At 34.2% G+C, this 24,753-nt stretch overlaps 1 protein-coding gene across 2 annotated transcripts in view; it reads right to left on the bottom strand.

Moving 5' to 3' along the window:
- Positions 1–9,233: 9,233 nt before the first annotated feature.
- Positions 9,234–24,753, bottom strand: part of FUT8 (fucosyltransferase 8) — a 63,541-nt gene continuing 48,021 nt past the window's right edge. For both annotated transcript variants that reach the window (XM_010177635.1, XM_010177636.1), the window contains exons 6-9: positions 23,144–23,390; positions 21,624–21,806; positions 14,471–14,621; positions 9,234–10,189 (exon numbers count right to left, since the gene is read on the bottom strand). In XM_010177635.1, coding sequence (XP_010175937.1) covers positions 9,872–10,189; positions 14,471–14,621; positions 21,624–21,806; positions 23,144–23,390 — 899 coding nt within the window. In that variant the 3' untranslated portion in view covers positions 9,234–9,871. The remainder of the gene's footprint in view (positions 10,190–14,470; positions 14,622–21,623; positions 21,807–23,143; positions 23,391–24,753) is intronic.

Raw genomic sequence — 24,753 nt, 5'->3', positions numbered from 1 at the left:
GGAAGGAAAAAGCATTTAGAAATTTGGAAAACTCTTGTTTTCTTATGTAGCATACAATTGTTGCATTGTTGGATACAAACACAATCTTGACAAATGCTAGGAATTCTGAAAAAGCATAAGATCAGAGCAACATAAAATACATAGATCCTCCTACAAATAGTAATAATGAGAAAACATGGGTACAATATACTGTTCTGATGCACACTTTGAAAACTAAAGCTTCCCCAGACAGAAAGTTTGAAGACTTCAGAGCACAGATTTTTCTCTGAACTCAATATGAGCCTTTTTATCTAATAACTTATTATTTTTGTGATCTAAGTGATTTGTGGAGTTTCCCCAAAGCAATTTGTTTGACTGCTGGGTGGGACTCAACTACCCTTTGAATTTGTCTGCAATACTAAAATGTAGTTCATATTCTTTATTACGGAGTTACTGAGTGTGTGTCATGATAAACAAGTGCCAAACCTCAAACCAAAACAATATGGAAACTTGTTGTTAGTCATAGCTACTGTTCTTTAATAAAAACATCCCAGTTAAAATGGGCAAAGATTTCATAATGAAAATAACAAATGAATTTCATACATCATTTGTTAGCCATACTGCTGTGCAGTAAACAGTGATACACTTTGCACATCCTGTAACTGAAATGAAAATGATTAATTAACATTAGATATCGATGTATTGCCTTATGCATAGACAGCTGTTCCTACACTTTCCAGGTTGATATACCTACAAGTTCTATCATTCATGTTCTACACCACCCACTAGTGGTTAGCTGAAAACCTCAGAATGCAAAAAGAGTAAATGCTATAACAGAACATCAAGGTAATTTTGTATTAAGATAAAAAATATCTTGAGAGAAAATTTCATGTAGTTATTCTGATAGGCAGTCTGTACATTGAAGAGTCTGTCCAGTTCAACAGATGCTAATTAATGCTGATTCCTCACGGATAAGCAGCAACTTAGAAGAGCCAGTTAAACCAAGAGGGGAAAACCAGGAAAAAAATATTACAATCCTGTGTATTTCTTACTCTGGCACTCAGAATAAAGGGATTTCTATTTTTTATTATGTTTGAACTAGGCCTAAATGATCTACTGCTTTTGGAAAAGCTTTACTCTCTCTAGAAAGCTTTTTGTCTATTATTTATTGCTTCAGGATTAAAAAGGCTGAACAACAACAAAATATTTTTTTTGCTTCTGAGAACTTAAAATTAAAAAATGTGATATATAGAAGATAAAATTTTATTAAAAAAGCAGATGCATTGATAATTGTATTGCATTTTTCTGTTTTAATTTATTGTACATATGCAGGTGTTTTAGAGATCTGAATGAACAGAGTAGAAGAGCATTCTACATACAAGACAGAGACAGGGAGGATACCAGTTGGAAACAAAGAAATTAAGTTGGCACCACTAGTAGAGAAGTTGCTGGAGAAGATATTGCATAAATTAAGAAATTAATGGACATTATTGAGCTTTGTACTAGCTGCATGCTTAGAAAACTCAATTTATAACTACCTTTCAAGCACAGACAACACTGTTGCCCTGTACTTCTACAACTGCAAAATAAATTTTAAAACAAAATAAAGCTGAATAAAACAGACTTAGGTAAAAGAGTGGTAATATTGGTAGGAAAAAGCGTACCAGAATTAGCCCAAACTAATTTTTGTGGACCCCATATGTCTACTGCCGGGAGGGGAGGAGGTCTCCCTCTTTCTCAGACAGCAGCAAGAGCCAGAAATACTAGCAGAGGCTTAAAACTTACTTCCAGCACCAAATTATTGGCTACAGCCAACAGCAGTAAACTACTTGCCACAGAAATTAAAAACTACCTTGTGGTTTTGTAGGCCAGCAAGGCAAATTACAGGTATCTCAGAAATAAAGCATTAGACTCAAATCAGCAAAGAATGATATTATTTTCTTTTTTTCAACCATTGTGTATGGCTTTACCAAAAGGAAATGCTTCAGGGAAACTTTGAAGAGACCAGCATCAACCAAACACTGCACTGAGAAAATCCAGACTGTTTTACTACAGAATGAGTACAGCAGAGCACCCGCATTGACAGGATGCATCTTACCAGAAAGGAATAGCATGTTCTGGAACCAATATTTAACCAGCATGAAGTCATGACAAAATAATGTATGTCTATTAAATGAATCCTGAAGGTACAGCCCAGGAAGAGAAGACGACGACCTTCAGTCAACCACATCGGCAGATAAAGCACAGACTGGAACACCTTCATGTCAAGCCAACCATTACCTTGGTTGCATCCTCAGGTTCCAGAGGTTCCTTCCATGTTCTTCAACAGATTTTATCCCTTCCTATTAGATACACAACTGTCTATGGTGTATGCATCTGTCTCTCCATAGCATACTCCTACGGTGTGTTATCTTGAGAATGAAAAAGGGCATGAAAAAGCTCCAGTCAGTTCAACAAAAGTTGATAAAAGCCTACTATTCCAATGGTTCTTACACTTACTCTCCTATATTCAATATTAAAAGCACAGAAATTAAGAATATACATTCATGTTTACTTCCAAAACACCCATTGACTAATATATGCCAACCCAATCAGCAATGGCATAGATATGAACCTGTTTCAATCCACATTGAAACTGATTTAGCATACACGTGGTCAGTTACTAAGTCCCAAGAGAAGAAATGAGAGCAAATCAGTGTGTTGTTTCAGAACCAAACATATAAATATGCTACCAATAACAAAGGTCATCAGCCTGTAGGAAAGAATTAAGACTACTTCCTGAATCCAACTTCTGATATTTGGGACTGGGTTTGGGGTTTTTTTTTAACTATTTTTTTCATACACACATGATGGCAAATAAGCAATATATATAACTAAATAAAATGTTAGTGCAACAGAAATAAAAGCAGATGCTACAAAATCATATTGAATTTAGCATTACAGGTGAAATGTTTAACCCATTTTAGGGCTTCACTTCTTGTTCATATTACCATATTGTCTAGGGATCCTACTGAACGATAAGAATCTCACTGTGACAAGAGTAGTGGAAACACACAAAAAAAAGAAGAGTCCTGGATCATACATTTTATAATCTAAATGTTGGACAAAAGGAATTAGCAACACACTCAGAAACATGAGAACATAAGTTAATATGAATTAATGTAATAAAGAGTAGTCATAACACATCAGCAGCCCTAGAGAAACACATTTTGAGCAGACAGATACATCCTAACTATATTTTTTTCATATTTAGAAATCATTTTTCTGTTGTATATAAAAAAAAAGAAAAAATAAGCAAAGGAATCCATCAATCCTAGATTTATTTCCGGAGGGTTCAATAGTATTAGCCTCTGTATAATCTCCAGTGATGCACAGGTTAAAAAAAAGTGGTCAAGCCAGCGTAACAAGATTTGTCTATCTTTGCTGAATAACTGAAGTTTAGTCATAACCAAAATCATTTTAAGAAATGTTAGTGCTCAATGAACTCCATCTGAGGCCATAAGAAACAGTTAGTTTAATCCCACGAATCTAAACTTATTCTTTGTGTATCATAATTTTATTCTCAAGTGAAAACAAATAAAATTTTATTGATGTTACAAATTGACCACAGATTTTAAATTATAAACTCATCACAATTCATTCTCCAGCAGTAAGCTGAAGTAGTGAACCATGCTACTCCCGTCAACTAGTCAATTGCTCTCCAACGTCTTGGTTGGACATAATGGATGGCCAATTCCTTCTCATTCACAAAGAAGGAAAAATAGGATGTCCTGCTTTTTGGTCTCCTTCCATTCTTCCAGGTTGTTACTGTTTGGAAAGATATCAGCAAACAACTTGGCTTCTTTTAGAGACAGATCTTCTGTATAGAGTTAAACTGGACAGCAATCTCAACATTCAGTGGAATCTCACAGCTGAGATGTAATATTCTTGTGGGTCTACTTGTATTGAAGTAATTTAAGAATTGTGCAGCTCTATTACACAAACAAAAATGCCAATGAAAGAGAGCAGGAACACTAAACCCAAGCTAAAATGAAGGATTGTAAGACTGAAGAGAAAAAAATGACCTGTTTCTTATGGTCCTGTAAAAGACTGCATTCAGACTGTGTCCCTACCACTTGTATATTAAACTGCAGGCATTAGTGTATATGAAGTGATAGCTAAATATGGATAGAGAATGCTATGAGAATACATCTTTCATCTGGGTCAAGAAACTTGCCACAGTGTGAGCCATAAGTCTTATCAGGCAAGGAACCTCCTAAACACTTATTAGGCACATCCAATTGTGGTGTTTTCACTTTGAATCCTTGAATATACCAGTTAGGGAAAATAAAAAAATGCATTTTGCAACAACAACAAAAAAATAGCCTGCAAGAAATATAATTTCACTATTATTATCAAATATGGAAACTTGCTGTCCCTTGGATTCCCGGTCATGTAACGACCACTAGCCACTAGGCAAAGAAATCAAAACACACTAAGCAGAAAGGTTTGAAGAAGGTTCACACAACCATGGTAGATCAGGCTCAGATACAAGTAGGCAGTTGGGCTAATGGAAGAGCATAAGGATTTCATAGTCTTCAGGAAATATTGATCTAGATTACTCTATTAAAATGCTATGACTGGAGGTTGTGTTTAAGACAATTAGAGGAAAAAGGAGTGACATCCAATATACCTATTAAAGAAAATGTAGGATAGTTGGAACTTTGTCTAACCGTGTTCAAGAAAAACCTTCATAAATATACTAAAATAAAAACAAAACCTTGAGTGTGTATAAAATGGAAAAATCATGCAAAATTGAAAGCAAAACCAGTATGTGTATGTGACCACAGTTGTAATGTGTACAGTATAGTCCAGTGGCGACAGCTTTTTCCCTCAACAGCATCTCCTTAGGAGTCAGCCTTAGAGCATGAAGTTAATTTTGAGCAATGGTAAAGACATTTTGGTGCAAACAACTGGCATGCCTTAGTATTAATCCAAACTTGCTTGAATTGAAGTGGCAATAGGATTCCACTGACAAGTAAGCTGAGTCAAAAGAAACAAGCATACAAAATAAAGGACAGTTCCACCGAATAGCCAAGATCATCAGCATTGTTAGGTAGTTGTACACAGCACCAAAAGTGGTCAAGTCCAGCATATTCATCAATAGGAGAGATTCTCAGATGCCTGTAGTAATCCTGGAAGACCTTTGCCTTATGTACTTTGATTCTGAAATAATCTTGTACACAGTGACACAGGCAAGCAATACCACAATTCATGCTTTTTAGAAATGAAAAGGATACTATGAAGTCTAACCCAACCTGTTTGTAGTTGATATTTATATGTAACTTACTTTGCTTCAGTCTTGCTCCCAATAAGCTTGAAGATATATAAGGGACCTTGACAAAAGTCTGTAGACTACAATTAGAATTCTAGTGGTGCCTTAGGGAAATTGAATTTTTCTGAGTTCTAAATGCAATTTTAATTCAACACAATAAGTAAACCAAAGTTTGTACCCTTTGACAGCCTGCTGCCAAGCCACTCAAATAAGGAATGAAACTGTAATACATTAACAACCAGTTATCAGAATATGACTAGCATGATGTTTATACATGACTGGGCTGATATTAGGCAAAACCAAAAGAGGGGTTGCGAGTTTTAAGTATTTCTGGTAAAGAGCAGAATGATTTTGCTTCCAGAGTTCCTTAACCCAGCGCTGAAAGATTTATTTGTGGCTTTATAAACTGATATAACAACTTAAATTAAAGGTACAATATCATGTCTTCTTATTAGATTCTGCATTCTTTAGACACTTGAGAGATGACACTGCAAAGAAATATATAACCTGGAAAAACAAAAGTTCAATTCACTGTTTTGAAAAAGTTCCAAACAGTAGGTGCTACTCCACTGGCAGGAAGGAAAATCTCCCTCCCCTTATCAAGATTATGTAATGAAAATTTTCTGGTTTATATTCTATTATATTCCTAGCTCAGAAGCCAAGACCCTTATTTTATAATTGCATATCAAGGAAACATAAAACCCATTATGGAGGAAACTTTCACTTTGTGAATATCTCTCCATAAGAAAGGTATCATCAGTTCTCTTTTATGAAAAATTGGTAAAGAAGAAAAATATTTCTGGTAATTGCAAGTTTCCTTGAAATTCCATGGTAGAAGGAGTAGACAAAAGACTTATCTAATGATAAATATTTTTAAATTAAACATCATCCTTCATGAACAAATCCATAATACTCTGCAATTCACAGGGGTAAGATGATGGCAGAGGAGGCTTGGGAATCCCACGCATCCGACTGTAGGCAGGACTGAAAATCAAGGACTGAGCACAGGTTGGTGCAATTGAGGCAGTATCAGCAAACTGCTGACGATGACCCCAGTCTCCAGGGGTACCGATGTCACAGAAGACTAGTTAACTGAACTACTCAGAATAAATTTCTTAGCCCAGCTGGTAAGAAGCAAGTAGAATATTCAGTTTTCAGAGGGTACATTTACCTGGCAAATAAGTTATTACAAAGAATGTGACAATGATAATGTAAAATAGCGAAGAAGGAAAGACGACAGTTCAGATGCTTTTTTATGAACACAACATGTGCGCGCGCACACACACACCAATGCTTCTTAAAGAGGAAAAAATTAATTAAAAGTTAGCTTGTTTAAGAGAGTGTGAGGGCTGTCTTTGTTTTATGGACATCAGACTTGGTGGTTTGGTATGAGGCAAAATTTACACGACTGGATTGTTGCAGAGCTACAAGGCGAAGGGAAGAAACAAGATGTATACTAGCCTGCTTGCAAGCATTCTGGCTAATACCTGAATGAGTTCACAACTTCCAAAAGATTCAGCTTTCGTTCAGGTATTTTAGACAAAAGTTTTATTTCCTGTTATTTCACTTTTCCGTGAGCTACAATAAAAATTTGGGGGTCTCATTTTCATTTACCCATGGATCCTACCATACTATCTGGACTCTGCCGTAACTGAGAATAAAGTTTAAGATAAAACAAATTCCGTTTTAATGTCCAAAGGTCCCAGGATTCCAAGATGTAACTAACTGGTTGTCTTAAAGGAAACCAATCTCTAGAAACAGATGCATCTAGTAAGCAGCCTATTGCTATGTTTCTTCCTCTGAGAAGTACTGCATTATAAGCTCTACAGGATGATACGGCTCAGGGGAATAAGGTCATAACATCTACATTAGTACATTTCTTAATTATTAACAATAATTTAAAAATTTCATACCATTTCATGATCATTTTCTCAAAGATTATGAGCTAATTATTCATTAGGTACTTAGAATATGTAAGGAGGCGCATGTACCTTGCCAATATTTTGTCAGATATAGTCTGTTGAGGAATTGCCACATTATATAAGTATGTCTTCTACAACATCAGTGTTTCCAGTTCTCTCGTTACTACATCAGAAGATCTGCTCTTGCCTTTGGGCTCATCTTAGATGTGCTGTTATTTATCTTCTTTAGTGATATTTTCAGTTGAGTTACCTGACTATGGAGGAATTTTCATATGTTAATTCATTTCTTAATACTATTTCTGCATCACACTAAGAAATGAGCTGGAAATTATGAGCTCTGAAGCTGTTAGTAAAGAGCTTCAAAAATAAAATCTTTTAAAGATCTATAAAGATCAAATAGATAACGTAGTATTTGTGGAGAAATAATTAAATTCACTTTCCCAAAGATAAAATGCACTTATCTAATCGTTGAGGAAGAAGTGTTTGTGGGTTTGGATTTTTTTTTTTCAAGTTGAAAAGACAAGTTGCAATAGCTTTATATGTACCATTCAAATTTAAGTAAAAAGAAGCTACAAGTTAGCCTACATTTGTGCCTCTGAAATTACACAAGTTTGACTAAGGTGGTGGAAAATTTATCAGAATCACTTAGACAGGAAACTAACATTGAACAGCTTCCTCAGGAGTTCCAAAACACAGAAACACCAGTTAAATCTAGCCATCTTTAGTCACAAAAATTCATAGTCTCTAGCATTTCTCAGCCACTCTTACTCATTTGCCTTTAGCCTTCAATTAAATTCCATTTAGTATCTATGCTCATTTTTACTGGTATCTCTATTTAACACTACTTACGGGTAATTTGTCTTTTTTTTTTTTTTTCCCCTGCAGCAGTTTTGAACTTTGATTTTGTTATTCTTTTTCAAGAAACAAAATAGATTTCCAGTTGAGGAACATATAACTGGGAGGGATCTACAGGATCAACCCTGCAAGTAATGCCAGAGAGAATTAATTTGTTAATTCCTCCACATACCAAGTTCCATCTTACTCACCACTATTTCAATTGGAAGACTGTTGCTGAACTTCACACCGCCAAAGATTTCCTTTTACTTTTCAGTCTATAATTTATTCATGGTTAAGTGCATCCATTTGTTATGTCAACACTGTCCTTGGTCTATTAATAAATATAATTAAATATCCTTTTAATGTTTGCTTTGTTAAGGTCAACCAGTCATGCTTTTTTAAATCTTTACTCATGTGGCATTTTATCAGTGTCAGAATAGAAAACATTTTCTGCACTTACAGTATTCCAGATTGGATTACACTAGAACCTGTATAATACTATTAATATTCTTTCTATTTGGAATAATAACTTCATATCTTGTACATTTTATATATATATATACACACAATCCCCAAATCTACAAATTTTTTTGTAAAATTGTTTTGTAAATTATCTCTTTTCTTAATAGAGAACAGACTAGCAACAGATTTCAAAACACTAAGAATTACTAACAAGTTTATGTCATGCATAAAAATTCATCCTTGTGTATATTTTCTTGGAACCTACTATTTTTTGGGTAAATGGTTAGATTTTTTTAGAGTACTCTAGGCTGATGGGTTCTATAAGTGAGATAACCTGAAGTATTTTACTTAAAAGCAACTTCATTCAATGCCAAAATGATTAATGGCCATCAATACCCTAAAAAATATTTTCAAAAGAGAAACAAGGAAGGTAAAAGAACAGTGCTAGAGAGTACATGTAAGAAATTGAGCCACTGAAGTCATCCTGCTAAACTCCACTGTCCACAGAACTGAGAAACACTGTGCCATCAGCAACTGTTGTACTACATAATGGGTGCTTAAAAATTCCATGAAACTCCAGCTACTTTTTCCTTTGTGGATTTTATAGTTTGGTTTGGTTTTTTTTTAATCAAAGGCAATGTCCAGAAACATTATCAGTACTAAAGAATCTGTTCATGGCATCGTTTTACAAAAGTTCCTAACAGACAGTGACTATTTTATTGTTGGATGTATCTTTTATTTTATTAATGATGAGAAGTAATCAATGGAATGCTAAAAATAAACTCGTAAAGAAATCTAGTTTGAAATCTGAATCTGTTGTTTGAAGCAAGTTCAGTGGTCACGGTAACACCAGTTGAAGACTGACTCTTGCCCATTGTGAAACAGGCATGGCTCTTCTAAAAAGGTCACAATTTTTTCAAATATAGGCACCATGTTTTAAATTTTGCACATACAAAATATGTTCATGTCACTCAAATTACACAATATGGCAGTGTTATAAGTCTGAACATTATTGTCAATTAATGGCAGAGAAAAGAGCCCAAAGCTCACGTTAAGACTAATGACTGGGACAAATCCTGGAAAGAGACAAAAAGTATAAAACAACAGTTTTCCTGTTGCATGTGGTTTTGTGTGTGCATGTGTGAGAGTGCATATAACAAAAAATGTTTAAGAGTAAGTTCAGATAATAGCCCATCCATTTGTTCTCAGCTTCTTAATCCAGTTTCATTGCTAAAGGCTTTGATTTTAACTGCATGTTAAAATGCAAATTCAAATCCCATATAAACCATTAGTTAGTGTGTTGATTGGTTGGAACCAATCAAAACTGAGAATTACTGACGAATGTCTTCCTTTTCATTTACTTGTCAGCCTCTGGGTATGTAGGATACTTGACTGTCTCAATTTTCTCCTTAACTTTATAGGACGGGTACAGGCCTGTTCTTCCTAATTTCCTATTGATGCCTTTTGAATAACCATCCCAGTGGTTTCCAGCTACTCCAATTATATCTCCAGGTTCCATAGGAATTTCATCAGCAGTTCGTGGATGATGAGCATAAATAGCAATCTGGTTGTGGGCATTCTGTCCTCCAAAGTAGTAGATATCATCCAAAGAATGGAAATATGCTGAAGCATCTGGATGCAATGTCTGCATGATTTCATAGGCAACTCGACAAACCTTAGAAATAAAAAGAGAAGAGAGGTCAGAATTATTGTGTGGGTGTGCAATATACCACAGAAGTCAGTAACCGATGTGTAACAATTAAAACAAACAAACAAAAAATAAAAAAAATCCAAACCAAACCAAACAAACTTGCATATTTATGAACAAGAAGCATACAATTTTGCAGCATTTTAATTAGTACTCTGGTGACCAGTTTTGGTAAATAAATAAATAGATAAATAATTAGAACAGTCTATTTTTCAGTAAAAATTAAAAATATCTATATGAAGACTAGCCATCCTGCTTTTTAAAATCAGTATGTTGCCAATCAAATGTAAAGGCAAATTCTTTTTTCCTTTTCTACTACTACTAAAAACTGTATTTTACTTCCCTTTGAATCTTTAGAACTTATATTTTCAAAATTTATTCTGCAATAATAAGGCTTTACATTTACTTTTCGAAAGGAAGCTCCAATTTTCACAACCAAGCACTTCCAGAAGTGCAAGGCTTTAAAATGCTGTTAATATTGGAACAGTGATAGAATTATAACTGTTGGCAACTTGGAATACAACTATATGAAACTAAATTCCAGCAAGACAATAATTATGTTCCTGAGGAAAATAATGCATTTTTGAAGTGTTGTTGTACCACATTTTATGAAGGGAATTTTCTTCAGAATGAAAACAGGTCCCCACCTCAGAATTGTGCTGTATCTCTCAGAGTTGCCAGGAACACAAAAGGCTGCCACTATAGGAAACAAAGCTCTTTTCTGTCAGGTGTCTGATTTGGCCACAGTGACCTTTGTGACTTCTCATCTCCATTATTGTAAATTTCTCTGATTTTGCATAAGCTTGATAAAGCTTGACAAACTAAGAATACAACAGACTTCTTCAATATGAAGAAGCATTTAAGCTTTTTCGTCATTTTCAGTCTATGTAAATATAGTAAACCTTGCTTTTACTTTTCTCCCTCTGAAGATACGGTGAACAGAACTTTGGTTCTTGAACTAGACATATTTGTGCTTTCCTAGCTTCTTTGAGAGAGGCATTTGCTTTAAAAAGGTAGTAATTTCCTTTTATCCCTCTCCATCTGATCTTCAAAATAACTTCTCAGAAGTAGCTTTCAGAAGATCAGGATGAAGTTAATTATTTCTAAGTACTTGTTATACCCCGTAATATAGAAACAAATTTGATTACCCATACATTGGTAAGAGGTTATTTATTTTACAGCTTCTGTGACTATATTTGATGTTTTGTTCTCTGCATGTGTGTGTACCCCAGGAGGAGGATATACACACACACACTCTGTAAATTATCTTAAATCTTTTCAGCAAAAATGCTTTTTAGTGAGTAGAATTGTCCTGCGTACCTGACAGAAAACACACAACATCTCTCTGCAATTGTTTCCTTTGTAGTGCCAAACCTGGGTCACTAAACTGTAAGTTGTTGAGGGCAGTAGGCAAAAAATCCACATGCAGAATTATAGTTTAAGACAGCCTCCCATTTTTTATTCATAGATTCACTTGTTTTGCAGCCTGTACACCTACACGTACAACGTAAAATACAAAGACTAATAAATTCTGGAAGGAAATGAGATTATGAAGAAAAATATGTCAGGCAGAGGGAGCTAGGATTTCATCTAAGAGATAAAAAAGGTCTTTGTTTTAATGTGCAATCTTAACTCTGCTACTGTGTTATGACTTGTGTAACTACCATCTGTCTTTTCTATACGTGTCAATTAATGCAATGTTGCTGAAATACAGTGCCAAGGTAGCTTGTTTCCCTTGACTCCACATCGCTTGATGGGCATAATTTCTTTAACAACAGTATTTTAATGAAATATCTATTCTTCAGCTTATATCAATATTAATTTAGTTTTGGTAGCATAAACAAGAATTAATATAGGGGATTTCCTAATGCACCTGATTCTATTCACATATACAGTAATTTTCTCTTAATACCTCTGTAATGAAGTTTTGACTCTTTTTGGCAAGGAAAAAGAAATGGAAAAAAGTCAGCATACAACTGTGAAACTCCAAAATCACACTGGAAATAAATTAACACTATATTCTTATCCTTACTTTCTCTTCATAGAGATTGGACAAGAGATAGCCATTAACAGCCTGATTTTGGTTACCTTCAATGCCAAAGTAACTACCAAACTATTTAATTGATGAAAGGACAGGGATAGTAGTTCAAATGTTAGAGATCAGAGAATCAAATTTTAAACTCATAAAAATCTTTCTGAACACTGGGAAAACTTGCAACAGACCTTAGAGAAGGTCTGTAGAGATTTACATTATTCCATGTCCAGCAAAACTGGTGCTAAATGATTTTTGAGGAGTGTGAATTATTAAAGCACAAGAAATTGCCCAGAATCAACTACGCAGATGGTTGGACCAAATCCATAGTCCCAGCCATTGAGAGCAACAGTCTAATACAGGATTTCCTAGAGTTCAGTAGAATTTTCTGCAACTCTCGAAGATGTCATCCAGCAAAAATGTCTATTGCCAAACGCAGGGAGACGCAGAATGAGACTGGATTTCAAAGATACCCTCCAAGTGGGTTGTACCAGATGACCTCCAGAGATCCTCATCAACCTGTATCACCTTAACTACGTCAATGTATTTTAATGTACATTATACTTTTGAAGTTACTTCAATACTTATTTTGGAGTAAATTAAATTACAATATATTCTGTCCAAGCTATTTGTACCTATATATAAACATGTTTCTTCTTTGTTTATACCCAGTGTTTTATTTAAAGTCATTTACCACTTTTAACACAGCTACCTGAATATAATAATAGCAGAAAATGTTATGGATTTCTTATGAAGTTTTTATCCAAGATCATATAATTCTTCCTTCAGCATATGAATTATCTCTGCACCAATGCATGTGTGGCTTTTAAGACATCCAGCCCTAGGTCTTGGCTGATGATCGCCTCTTTCACTGTGATATGCATTCAGTGGACATACTTCAGCTGAATCAAACATAAAGTGGATGGCTCCTCACAAGCCTTTCTTAGCGAGGAGTTTATTCATGTCTTGGTCTGAAGTAGCCTATAATAATAACCTTCTAAATATGCTATAAAATGTCATTTTCTTCACAGGGTTTGGTGAACAGTGAAAAAAAAAATGTATCCACAAGCATGATTGAGGGATAAGAGGCTTTTCTATATTTTTTCTGATTTTGCTGTCTTCTTGTCATTATAATATTATTAAGAATTCTGGCTGTCAAGGTTAATATATCACTGTATTGCTCATATATTAGTATTAATATTATGCTTGTTACCTATTTAATTGTCATTACAGTGCAGAAGACAACTTACATTTGAGGCTATGGAAAGCATTTATTTTTAAAGTGAATTTTAACTTTCAGTTTTGTATCCACGTCCATGTAAATCATGTGTGATCATAATCTAACACTACCTCTAGTTGAATGCTTTCCTAACCAGGAACCTAAGAGCATATTTGGCCATGTGTGAATCAGGTGGATCAGCATATCAGTCACAAAATATTGCTTTCTGATCTTTAATCTTGAAACAGCTCTTTAAAAGAGGTTTTCATGATATCTTAAATTAATAAACAACATGACAGAATAAAGAAGAAAATGCCAATAATGACAATTATATGATTCAGTTTTCTAATGGACTCCAACTTGCTTCATCAGACCGCTCAAGAAAGGAAGCTTGTAGCATATAATTATCTGCAACAAGCAGTCTCTACAGATTACAGTGGTCAGAATTCACATTTATTGCACTGCCGCCAGATAGCTAGAAATGGAATAGACTGAAGAGAAATTAAATGTTCTGCTTTCTTAATTCTCTTCCATTCCTACAACCAACTAAGGTAAGAGCAGATGTGTGAACTGGAGAACAATCCACTGATGTGCAGAAATGGATGGACACAAGTGATATATTAACCTTACACAAAATTAAGAAGTGTTAAACATGTTTAAAATTATTTTTACTTATTTTAAATGCCTTAATTAAACTGCATAGAAATTGATGGATACAAATTATACATTAACTTTATGCAAACAAGGAACTCTTAAACATGTTTACTATTATTTCTTCCTTATTTCAAACGTCTTAATTAAGCCAGTAACTTCAATTGAAGAGGAGTAATCAACCAGTGCTTACAGTCCTTTAAATGTTTACACAGCATACCGAGCCTTTAATTCTTCCCTGAAATCTTCATGAGAGAGAACAGAGAATCAGATAACCAGAGCATGAAGAAAACTGAGATTGAGAACTGGTACATATACTCTATACTGTATTTGTATTGCACTTTACCTGGGATGAAAATGTACAGACCAGGAAGTCTGCCTGAGATAAAAAGTGAATATCCAGAATAACACCTCTTAGGGAGTTCTCAGTGTATCGGTTATGAAGTCCTGCTGACCAGGATATGGAGTTATCACTGATAAATTCATAATTTGGATACCTGTGAAAATACAATACACTGTTAACAGCAAAGTCTTGTTCTATATTTTTTTTTTTTTTTAAGAAGCATCATCTTTGCTGCAAGATAAAGTTGCTAATTTATTTTAAGTGAGTCACTGCTTTACAGGGAATAAATTATAATTTTGCTGAACACACTAGAATGTTACTGCTGCCTCCAAGCACGCCCTCTCTTTATCCAGAAAAAAAAAAGAAAATTAAATAAAAAGACACTGTTAGTCTGTCTGAGATCTGATATCATAAAAGAGAAAAAAATATCAGTAAGTATATGCCATATTCTGCTTATGCTGCTGATTCTAGATTAAATATACTCATTATCATTTCACTTTCTCTATTATTAAATCAAATATGGGATTGTGTCTTTACTAGGCTACATTTTATTTATTACCATGCTCTCTCTTAGATACTGATTATGACACTGTGCATGAAAATCACCTGTAAAAGGGACACAGTAAATAAGTGAATCTAAACAAACAAACAAAAAAATCCTCCACAGTTAAGGCTGCAGTTTACTGATTAAAAGAAAATAAATGTAAAATTTCATGTCAACACATCTTTCTTTACATATCATAAACAAAACAGTAATACTTTAAGTCAAAATATTTTTATTGGAAATAAAAAACCTTGTTTTATATTAATTTTACAATAAAATCAAAAGGATTTAACATGGAACAATGACTGAAAGAAAAAAAAAAACCTTTTTAAAATTGTTGAAAAAGAATGGTCTTTCTCAAAACATTTGTACCCCTTTACTGGGGAATTGAAATCTGAAATAAATGGTGAAAAGCAGCACAAATTAATTAAATTTTCAGTCAGTCTCCTTCAAAAAGTAAGTTTTATAGGAAAAATTCCAGGTAGACATAACAAAGATGATAATTACATTGCTGTTACACAATAATTCTATTCCAATCATGAAGTGCAATTCATATGACTAACCTGCCAACTAGAAAATTTCAACTCCAGAGCTAATTATAAAATAATTTTAAATAAAATCTATTTTTCAAATTGTAAGAATTAATCATTCTTATACTGTTTAATAAAGAAAAACAGAATATAGAGCAGGCTGTAATGCTGGAGCAACAATAACTTTTAGCTGTAAATAGATGCTTCAAAGTCCTGTGCTGAACATTGCTCAGAAGAAGGTTTACACTCACGAGTTCTTGGAAGGTTACTGAAGGTAGCACGTGCTTGTATACAACAACGCAGCATGTGGGTACACTCCAGACACACCGTAGACATGATTATGACAACCTCTTGTAAGAAGAGGCCTAATTCATTCCATTTTAATGTCAAAACTATGGGGAAATTGTTTTCAAAAGTGAAATGGGCAAATATAGCAGGCTTTTCCATCTTACATTCACTAGCCGTGACCACCAAATCAGGAATTTATTTCAAGAGCAAATCAAAAAGTTGTATGCAAAACTTCCACATTTGAGAAAGAATTTTAATTTATCTCCATAGTGATTTTCATAGAATTTTACATTCCCAAAACACCTGCTGTAACAAAAACTAATATACTTATGGCAAATTTCCTAGAGATAGTATGGCAACTTTAAGGGTTGCATCTGATCATGAATGTCAGAGGAAATTCATTTTGCATTAAAAACAAGACAAAACAATTAAAAAAAAAAAGGTGGAAATATTATTCATTTGCAATAACTAATAAGACCTCTCCTGAGGAATTATAGAAGCATATGGATCAACAAAATAGCTTTTTTCAAATTAGGTCTATCACAATGATCATTTTCTTTCTTCTCTTCTCATGTCTAACACTTCTTGTCAATATTTAACCAGCTCTCAGAATACAACAGATGACAACACAATATCTGTGATATATTCCATTTCCATTGTGTGAAACATGTTAGTATTTTTTTAAAAGGAAAAAAAAGTATCGACTGAACACAAATATGTCACTCTACTGTGAAAACTAGCTGAGGAATAGAGATGGGCATCAGTCTTATTTCAGTGACACAACTCTGAGGGGAGCAACATGAAGAACATTTAACAGAAGATGTCATTTCTAGGGACAGTGAATATAGTCAAGATATTGGCACACCCCTTTGCAAGTTCTTGGCATCAGGAATACTGCTAAAATTAATCCCTTCCTTCAGACTTCGAAAATCAGAATCCATATGCTAGAGACAAAAGAACTTTTCTTGAAGAATCTGATTTCTTACTAGCAAAAGATCAGTCTAATAACTTCACAAATGAAGCACAGAAAAAGTGACATATTGGATCTGGTTAAAAAAAAATAAATCAATTATTTACACATCTTTTTATGCATATGTTTAAAATTTTCTCCTTCCTCCCCTCCCTTTTTTCTAGAAACAGTCTTTGTGATGCTTTTAAATCTGGCTTTCAATTCTGTTTGGTAAAATTGATCCAAATTCACCTAACCAACAGTTTCTGAAGAACTTAAGAAGAATCGACTTGGAAGATTTAGAAGATTTAGAAGAATCAACTTCTTCAAACCAGGGATCCAAGCACAGCATTTATCTACTCACATGTTTAATTTTTTTTTTTTCAAACAAGCACTTTTATGTTGTATCCCCCACACACAATGCTATATTCATGCTTGGGAAAAGAGGTTTCTTTTAAACACCCTAAAATGTGAGTATAATAGCAGTCATACTCAGTATGATCAAAGAATCTTCTAGGTCCCCATCCTGTCTCCAACACAGGCTGAAAGCAGAGCGTAAAGAAAAAACCAGTCAAAGGCCAAGCCCATGCTCCTCTCATGCTCAGCCACATGTGGCTCACTGACTTCCCGCATCAGGTGAGGTTTAATTCTCCTTCCCGCTCACTATAGTGCTTTAGATTCTATTTAAAGCTATTCTTCCCACAATGACTACAAAGAATAAAGGAAATGAAACTTCTGAAGCTCTATAGTTAGCTCTTGCTTCCTTCTATTCCCTTTTCTGTCTATATTTATATTATGATTAATGTAACAGTTACAATGTAAGCTTTTGGGGATTTTTTTGTTCTTTTTAAGCAGAACTCGGGCATGATCCTATTACTAGGATTCCTGAATGCGTGGTAAATGAATAATAAATAATAAGGTGTCATATACTTACTGACAGAATTACTTAAATACAGTATTCTGTAGGATCCCTCCTATCTTTAAAAAAAAAATACCCACACATTTTCTTCTCTGTAACAGGAAAGGACCAGACTGTGAAGATAACACCAAAGAGTGGAAACTGGCATAATACTGTTTTCTTTGTATCAGACTACATATGTTTTATATCTCCTCCAAGTATCTAAAAATAATATCTAATTCTTCTGAAGCTATCTAATAGATGATTGAAACCTATATATGGGACAGGAAGGATCTGGGATTTTTTTACCCCCCTAGGGAAAGGGGAAAAGAAGAAATTAGAAGGTGGGAAAGAGATAGTTTAAAATCTTTCCTTTCTACACCTACCAGCCTCAGATAAGGCTACAAAACAAGCAGAGTTATGAGACTATTTCGAGTTCCGATTGGTTTGAGAAGCAGAGCAACTAGTTGTGTAACTACAGCTTATTACTACGCTGTGCAGCAGCTGCAAACCAAGGAGAGTCCCAGGTTCCCATTCTCAATTCACTAGGACTGGGGAAGCATCCAGAACAGGCAACGCAGGTTTTCTTCCCTCTGAAAGAAGAGTGTGGGCAGATGTGTAAATAGATGGAGTAAGAAACAAATGTGTTTGTTCAGGTCTTGCTCTAAAAAGAATTGGAAAATGTATGAGCTGTTCATCAGACTCAAGAACTTTGAAGCACCACTGAATTTTACCTATTAGGCATGCTATGACGCAGGGGCAGGGAGGGTTGCAAGAGCTATACCATTGTACACAGGGAGAAAAGACATTAATTTGCTATTGTGGAAGTAAATAGTGAAACAGAGTGGAAAAAAAGCTTTCATAAGTGGTTAAAAAAGCCTCATAAGGGAGGCAAATTACTGCAAATGAAAAAGTAAAATATAGATGACTTTACAGGTAAACAACCTGCAAGGAAGAATGTAATTTGTTTAATTTTAGTGTTCATATACATAAGAAAGAGTCCTAAATAGATTCATATATAAACCAGAAAGGTATTAAGTATGGTTTCTTAAGAATTTATAAGTTCAGCTGCATTATTTTGCATACTCTACCTTAAAGAGAGAAGATGCTGTCAATAATACTATAGACTAGAAATAAATATATCAGAATTTCAGGAGTTTGTATTTGAAAACTATTAAATCAGTCAAAGAACAAGCAATTTACACCATCCCTAACATATGACTTACCTAAGACAAATACCATGACATCTGCTTACCAGAAGTTGTCAAGTGCTTTAATCTCACCATCATTACACCTGTTGAACTCTCAACCATGCTCGTCTCTAATCATGTTGTTCTATATCATCCTAATTCTGAAAATATATCACTTCTTTCTTTCTTTTGGAAAACAAAACAAACAAAAAACCATTCTACGAACTGATAGTACTGACTCCATTGTCTTTACTACTGTGCCTGTACTGGTAGATATCTGACTGCAAGGGATGATTCTGAAACTTAAGTCAAAACATTTCTGTTTTCATTACTATGAGCAGTTTGAAATACTTCTCTTAATACAAACAACATGCCTATTCATGTGAATGTTGGCTAAATCTTCATTATTTAAATATCAACGTTGCTTGACAGCCAATCGCTCTCATGTAAAGAGAGATATAATATCTAGTACTTACTAATATTACTGCATCCAATAACGAGAGCAACATAAGCTACTGCAGAGCAATGTGACAGTTGTTTCTATCAAAGCTGGGGAGTTCAATGTGACTAGTACTTTTTTGTCAGAAGTGTAAACTAATTTTTGTAATTGTCTTCACAAGAAGAGGAAGAAAAAGTTCTTTATTCCCAAAACAAGACCTTGACTTGCCTTCAGACGCCCTTAAACACCAAAACATCAAATTGCATCCTGCCTTCTATGAAATCACAGGAAGTTTCAAATGCCTTCTTCTCGATTGCAAGCAACAGTAGGGTGCAAGCAACCTAGGAAGTTATGTTTCAGTGTAAATTATGACCTGAAAACTCAGCAGCAACTCATTAAAAAATTCTTCACTACTTACAGATTCCATGGCTTTTATTAAGAAAACATACAATATGCATGCTGTACTAATGAGCTGTATCTTACCATATTTCAGTAAAAGTGTGATTTGGAATGGACCTTGAACTGCCACAGAAACTGCAATGCTTAATAAAATTTAGAATTGTTTTACTGAACAAGTCACAATTCTACTATTAGTTTTTGTTGCTATTGAAAACTTAGGATGACATGTTTACATAGTGAGTCTCGTTATTACTCACAAAGCTAAAGTATACAGTGCTAAGGACTGAGTATGAACACTAATAAAGAACAAATGCATAACTAAGATTGTTACAATGTTGAATTATGCTACAAACAGTAATTAAAGTTATTTAGGACAATGTAACGAATTAAATATTACAACCTCAATTCTGTATTACCTGTCTGTTCATTGTTCAGATTTGCACTTTAAATGTTATGTTATCATAATGGTTTCTGCTACTGTTCTTGTCTCTATATATAGAAAAAAGGAAGGACTAGATTGCCATCATCTGGAGTTGTGTATGTTCGTTTAGTTTTTTCAAAACTCCATAATTCTAAACAGCAGCCCTTTATAGATATGAAAGAAAAATAGAAATAGCACAATTGAAATACACAGGTTTGCAATGCTGTAGCAAATTCCTCTACCACAAAATAGCATTTTCTGCTTACCTTATATATGCCAAAGAAAATTTATAATCCAGTATATTATCTTATATATTTTACCAAGTAATGCCTACTCAGAATAAAACAGTTCAAAAATTTGCCAGTTTTGAGTTACCTTGATTTGAAAAAGTATTCATTTCCTTGCTTAAATGAAAAAATATGTATTCTTCTGCTCAAGGGAGATAAAATTTTGGAAACAGAAATAGGTGCTATTCAGTAGACAGATAAATAAATAATATTCAGAAGGAAAACATGCTAACTTGTAATGCTGACTCAGTAATGAATACACTTGAATTCGATGCATCTGAAATACTTATCCAAGTTTCCACGGTCATAGCAATAAGCATTTGTGAAATTGTTTTTATGTCATATACACCATAACCCAAGAAAGATACAGTTAAATATGGACATTATTCTTCCATATGTATCTGTTTTCTTTTAGTAAACAGAAGGTTTTGCTAATTCAGTAAAACCTTGCAAAACATGCAACTTCACAATGAGCTTTTACAGGAAAATACAGAACATGTTAGGTGTAAATGGATGCATAGTGTGTATTTCCAGGCTGTAACACAGTTTTATATTCTATGACAGTCTAGGATGTTCTATAGCTAGGGTAGGTTGTTACACTCGTGTTCTGGAGAGCGAGAAGAGGAAAAAGAGAAAAAAAAAGGGGCAGAGACCATGATACACAACAAGAATCCTACATATATTTAAGGTCAAACTTCAAAATTATTCCACGTATAGGGCAAAAGCCTTCTAAGTTGTCAATATAGAAATCTTTCTGAGATTCATCATAAGCTTTTCAACCAACTTTTAAATATTTCTCTAGCAACTATTAACAGACAAGTATTGTTTGGAGAGGTGAAACTTCTTAATACATCAAATAGTTTTTACAATATGTCTGAATAGTTTCGTTTTAACACATGTTCTATAAGAAGTTTGGTGCATTTATGATTTACACTTTTATTCCCCTTTTACAGCATTGGGTTTTTTTTAAATATTCGCAGGTAATCTGCTCATCTCATCCAGATTTTGAACATTAAGCTTTCAAAAAGAAAAAAATCATCCAAAAAAGAGAATATCTGAGAGAAAAATCAAAAACATTGGAAGCTGAAATGTAATTTAACTGTATAAATGATAATAAAAACCCCCGATACTAAGATTTGTGTGCACAATTGTCAGAAATTGTAACGCTAACAAGAAGGAACAAACTGTAATATAAACATAATTCATCTTACTTGGATTTTGCCTCTTGCAACAATGAAGGGTCGTCTGTAGCCAAATACACTCTTTTTTTATCAACATGCATTCTGCGAGCAAGAAGTTCAAACCGCTCTTGCTCTTCAACATGTACCATATATTCTTCAATGGGATGAAAAGCTGCCTCTGTTCCTACTTTGTCTGTCCTTCGGACGTGAACACTGGAAAAAGCCAGAAACTAGGAATTCAATTTAGAAATACAATACATGCTTTAGCAATTGAAATTTTAACTTTAAACTTCATGCCTGTGCTTTTAAAATGCATATTAAATTTAAACCCTACATAATTGTCCTGTGCAGGGACAGGAGTTGGACTCCATGATCCTTGTGGGTCCCTTCCAACTCACAACATTCTATGATTCTATAAAACAAGGAAGGATTAAAACTCATTGATGTCCATCAAGACACACTAACAACATGAAGCTAGCTGTCAGTCTGTTCTTGAAAGCAGTATCATAATCTTGCAAGAAAGGCAAAGGGTAACTGAAAAAAAACCAATGCAGGAGATTTAATTATAGCATACAAAGTATTCCTTTTGTGCAGAAGGTCAAGTTATCCAGCGGAGCTAGATAATGCTTGATCAATACAGCTCAAAAGCAAAATAGGAATAATTGCATCATTTATTGGCACACCAGTTACAATGCAAGGTTTGAATGAAGGTAGTTAAAAATGCATCTTCCCTATCTGCTTGAAACCTAATAAGTCTTCAGATCCACCAGTGGTGATGTGGCCTACCAACTCAATAGTCAAAAGCCAACTAACATTTGGACAGAACTATTGTGTACTCCTACAAAAAGAAAGATTAAGTATTGAAGGAAAATTCTGGCAAAGGAAGCAATTTTTACAGACTCTAGTACAGCAGCAGCAAAATTTTTCATGTCACATGACAATAAAACCTTTTTTCCACAAGCTGCTCTTTATTGCCCATAGGTGCTTTCCTTCCTTCTCCCCATATCTCCCCATACAGACCTTTCCAATTCATAGTTACTGCTAAGAAACAATAATAATGAAAACAGTGGCAGGAAAGGGAAAAGTATATAGCATATTCAGGTGCAGCCAAGAATAAAATTAGTTGTGGATTGTGGCATGTTAAATGTAGGCTTAGCCTTTTTTCCTCAAATGTAAAGGCCATAGGCACTTGAAAAGAAGACCAAGACAGAAAAGTGCCTGGAATACAAGCTGTAAGGCAATTACATTAATGGAATTCTGTATTACATTACTTGATATGGAAGGACATACAAAAAAAACCTTCTATTGAGCCATCTTTCATATATCTGTCCAACTATAGGTAAGCAAGTATGCTGAAGAAGTACCCGTTATCAACTTGTATTATGCACAGTTAAAAAAGAATGGCTTCATCTAGAAAGCACCCTCACCCTCTCTCCCCATGAAATGCTTGAGGCTCTTGGATAATCACCATAAAACACTTTGTCCTAAAAAGGAATCACTATATACACATATTGAAGCACAGACAGTTAGAAACAAAACTAAATACCCACCCGATCACTGGATGTTTGAAACCAAGTTTCCTTGTGGCTTCCTCTATTTCTTTTTCTAACCAAGGTTGTGGACGAATCAAGTATTTCACAAACTGTGAGACCCACCACACTGCAGGATCCCCATGTACACGAATTAGCCTATCAGCCAGGTCTTCAGGGATAGCCAACGGTAAATAAGGTGGCCGTGGGTGTAAGCTGTCAACAATGGGAAGTTCCACCACCTGAACATCCTTATCATTAGCCTCACCTGTTTTAAAATACATACTAGGATGAGTCAAGTAGTTTATTTATTAATAAGCTTTACCACTGACAAGCAACATCCCAAATGTATCAGTTAAACGGTATCTTCAACTTCAAAAAGACTATCTAACCAATGCTCTACTTTTTCAAAATAGCATTAAAAAAAAATAATCATAGGTCTAGACTAGATTTAAGTACAAACCATAGCTAACAATCCACTCCAGTGGAACAAAGTTGAAGGTCTGGTAGTTAATAAAATACAAAAAGTGTTCCTGTTTATATATTCATACCTTTTTATATTCAACTACACCATAACTGTGTGCTAAGGCTTACTTTGACAGACTTGTTATCTAAAATGCTTAAAATTCATTTACTTGTTTAAAAAATAAATATTTTAAGGCATAAGAAATTGTTAAAATAAACCTCTACAGCCCTGCTGCTGTATGAATGAATACATTTCACTGCAGTAAATCTCAGCATTTCAGACATCATTAGAACCACTAAATTAGCTACTCTAGTGACAGAGGGGGAGAAAGGACAGAAAAAGACACAATTCCTGTCCTGAAGAACTTTAACTATGAAGATAAGTAGCAAATTAAATAGATCAAGGAAAACAGACAAGCACTATACAAGCATGTAATTCACATACAGGTAAGAATTTGTTATCTTTAAATATTAACTAAAGTGGAATATACAGATGTTTTAGATGGGGCTTTCATCCAAGGCTCAATAGCCACTAAATATTTTTAAAGAGTTTTTACAAATTATACAAACCTAAGTGTCTACATAATTGAGAATTCAAAGCTATCTTCATATACTGAAATAAATTATATACATGGCAACATAATACAAATCATTGCATTTTTGAAACATTGAACATTTCTGGTAAGATTTTTAGTGTGCTAATATACTCCAGAAGAATGTATTCATTGTCCACAATGTTTACTGGCAAAGACAACTATTTCTCTGTTTAGTACTTACCAATCAGGAAAGAAAACTGTTTTAAATATAAAAAAATCAAATTCATATAACTGTTGATGACCAAGTAAATCTAATGGCTGAAAAAAATCAATTCAGTGCACTGATATCAAGTCTTATTTTAAGAACAGTTAAAAATCCCTAAGGTTAGAACACTTTTGCATGCACTAAAAATGATTTCACTATATTTGTGACAAAGTCCTGTATGATTAATTCATGTATTGCCAGAATGCTACATTGACACCAGTGAGCTTACTGAAACTAGGCAAAATTCAGCAGTAACTCTCTGAGATAGGGTTATTTAAATATGGAATGTTTGTTAATTTTTAATGGATTTGGAAAATCTGTCATCATAGATCTACCTGTATGATAATATTTCATCACTGGACTGT

This window comes from Antrostomus carolinensis, unplaced genomic scaffold, assembly GCF_000700745.2.
Source record: "Antrostomus carolinensis isolate BGI_N321 unplaced genomic scaffold, ASM70074v2 scaffold661, whole genome shotgun sequence".
In the NCBI taxonomy this organism is placed as follows: Eukaryota; Metazoa; Chordata; class Aves; order Caprimulgiformes; family Caprimulgidae; genus Antrostomus; species Antrostomus carolinensis.
This window is presented reverse-complemented; position numbering and strand designations above follow the sequence as displayed.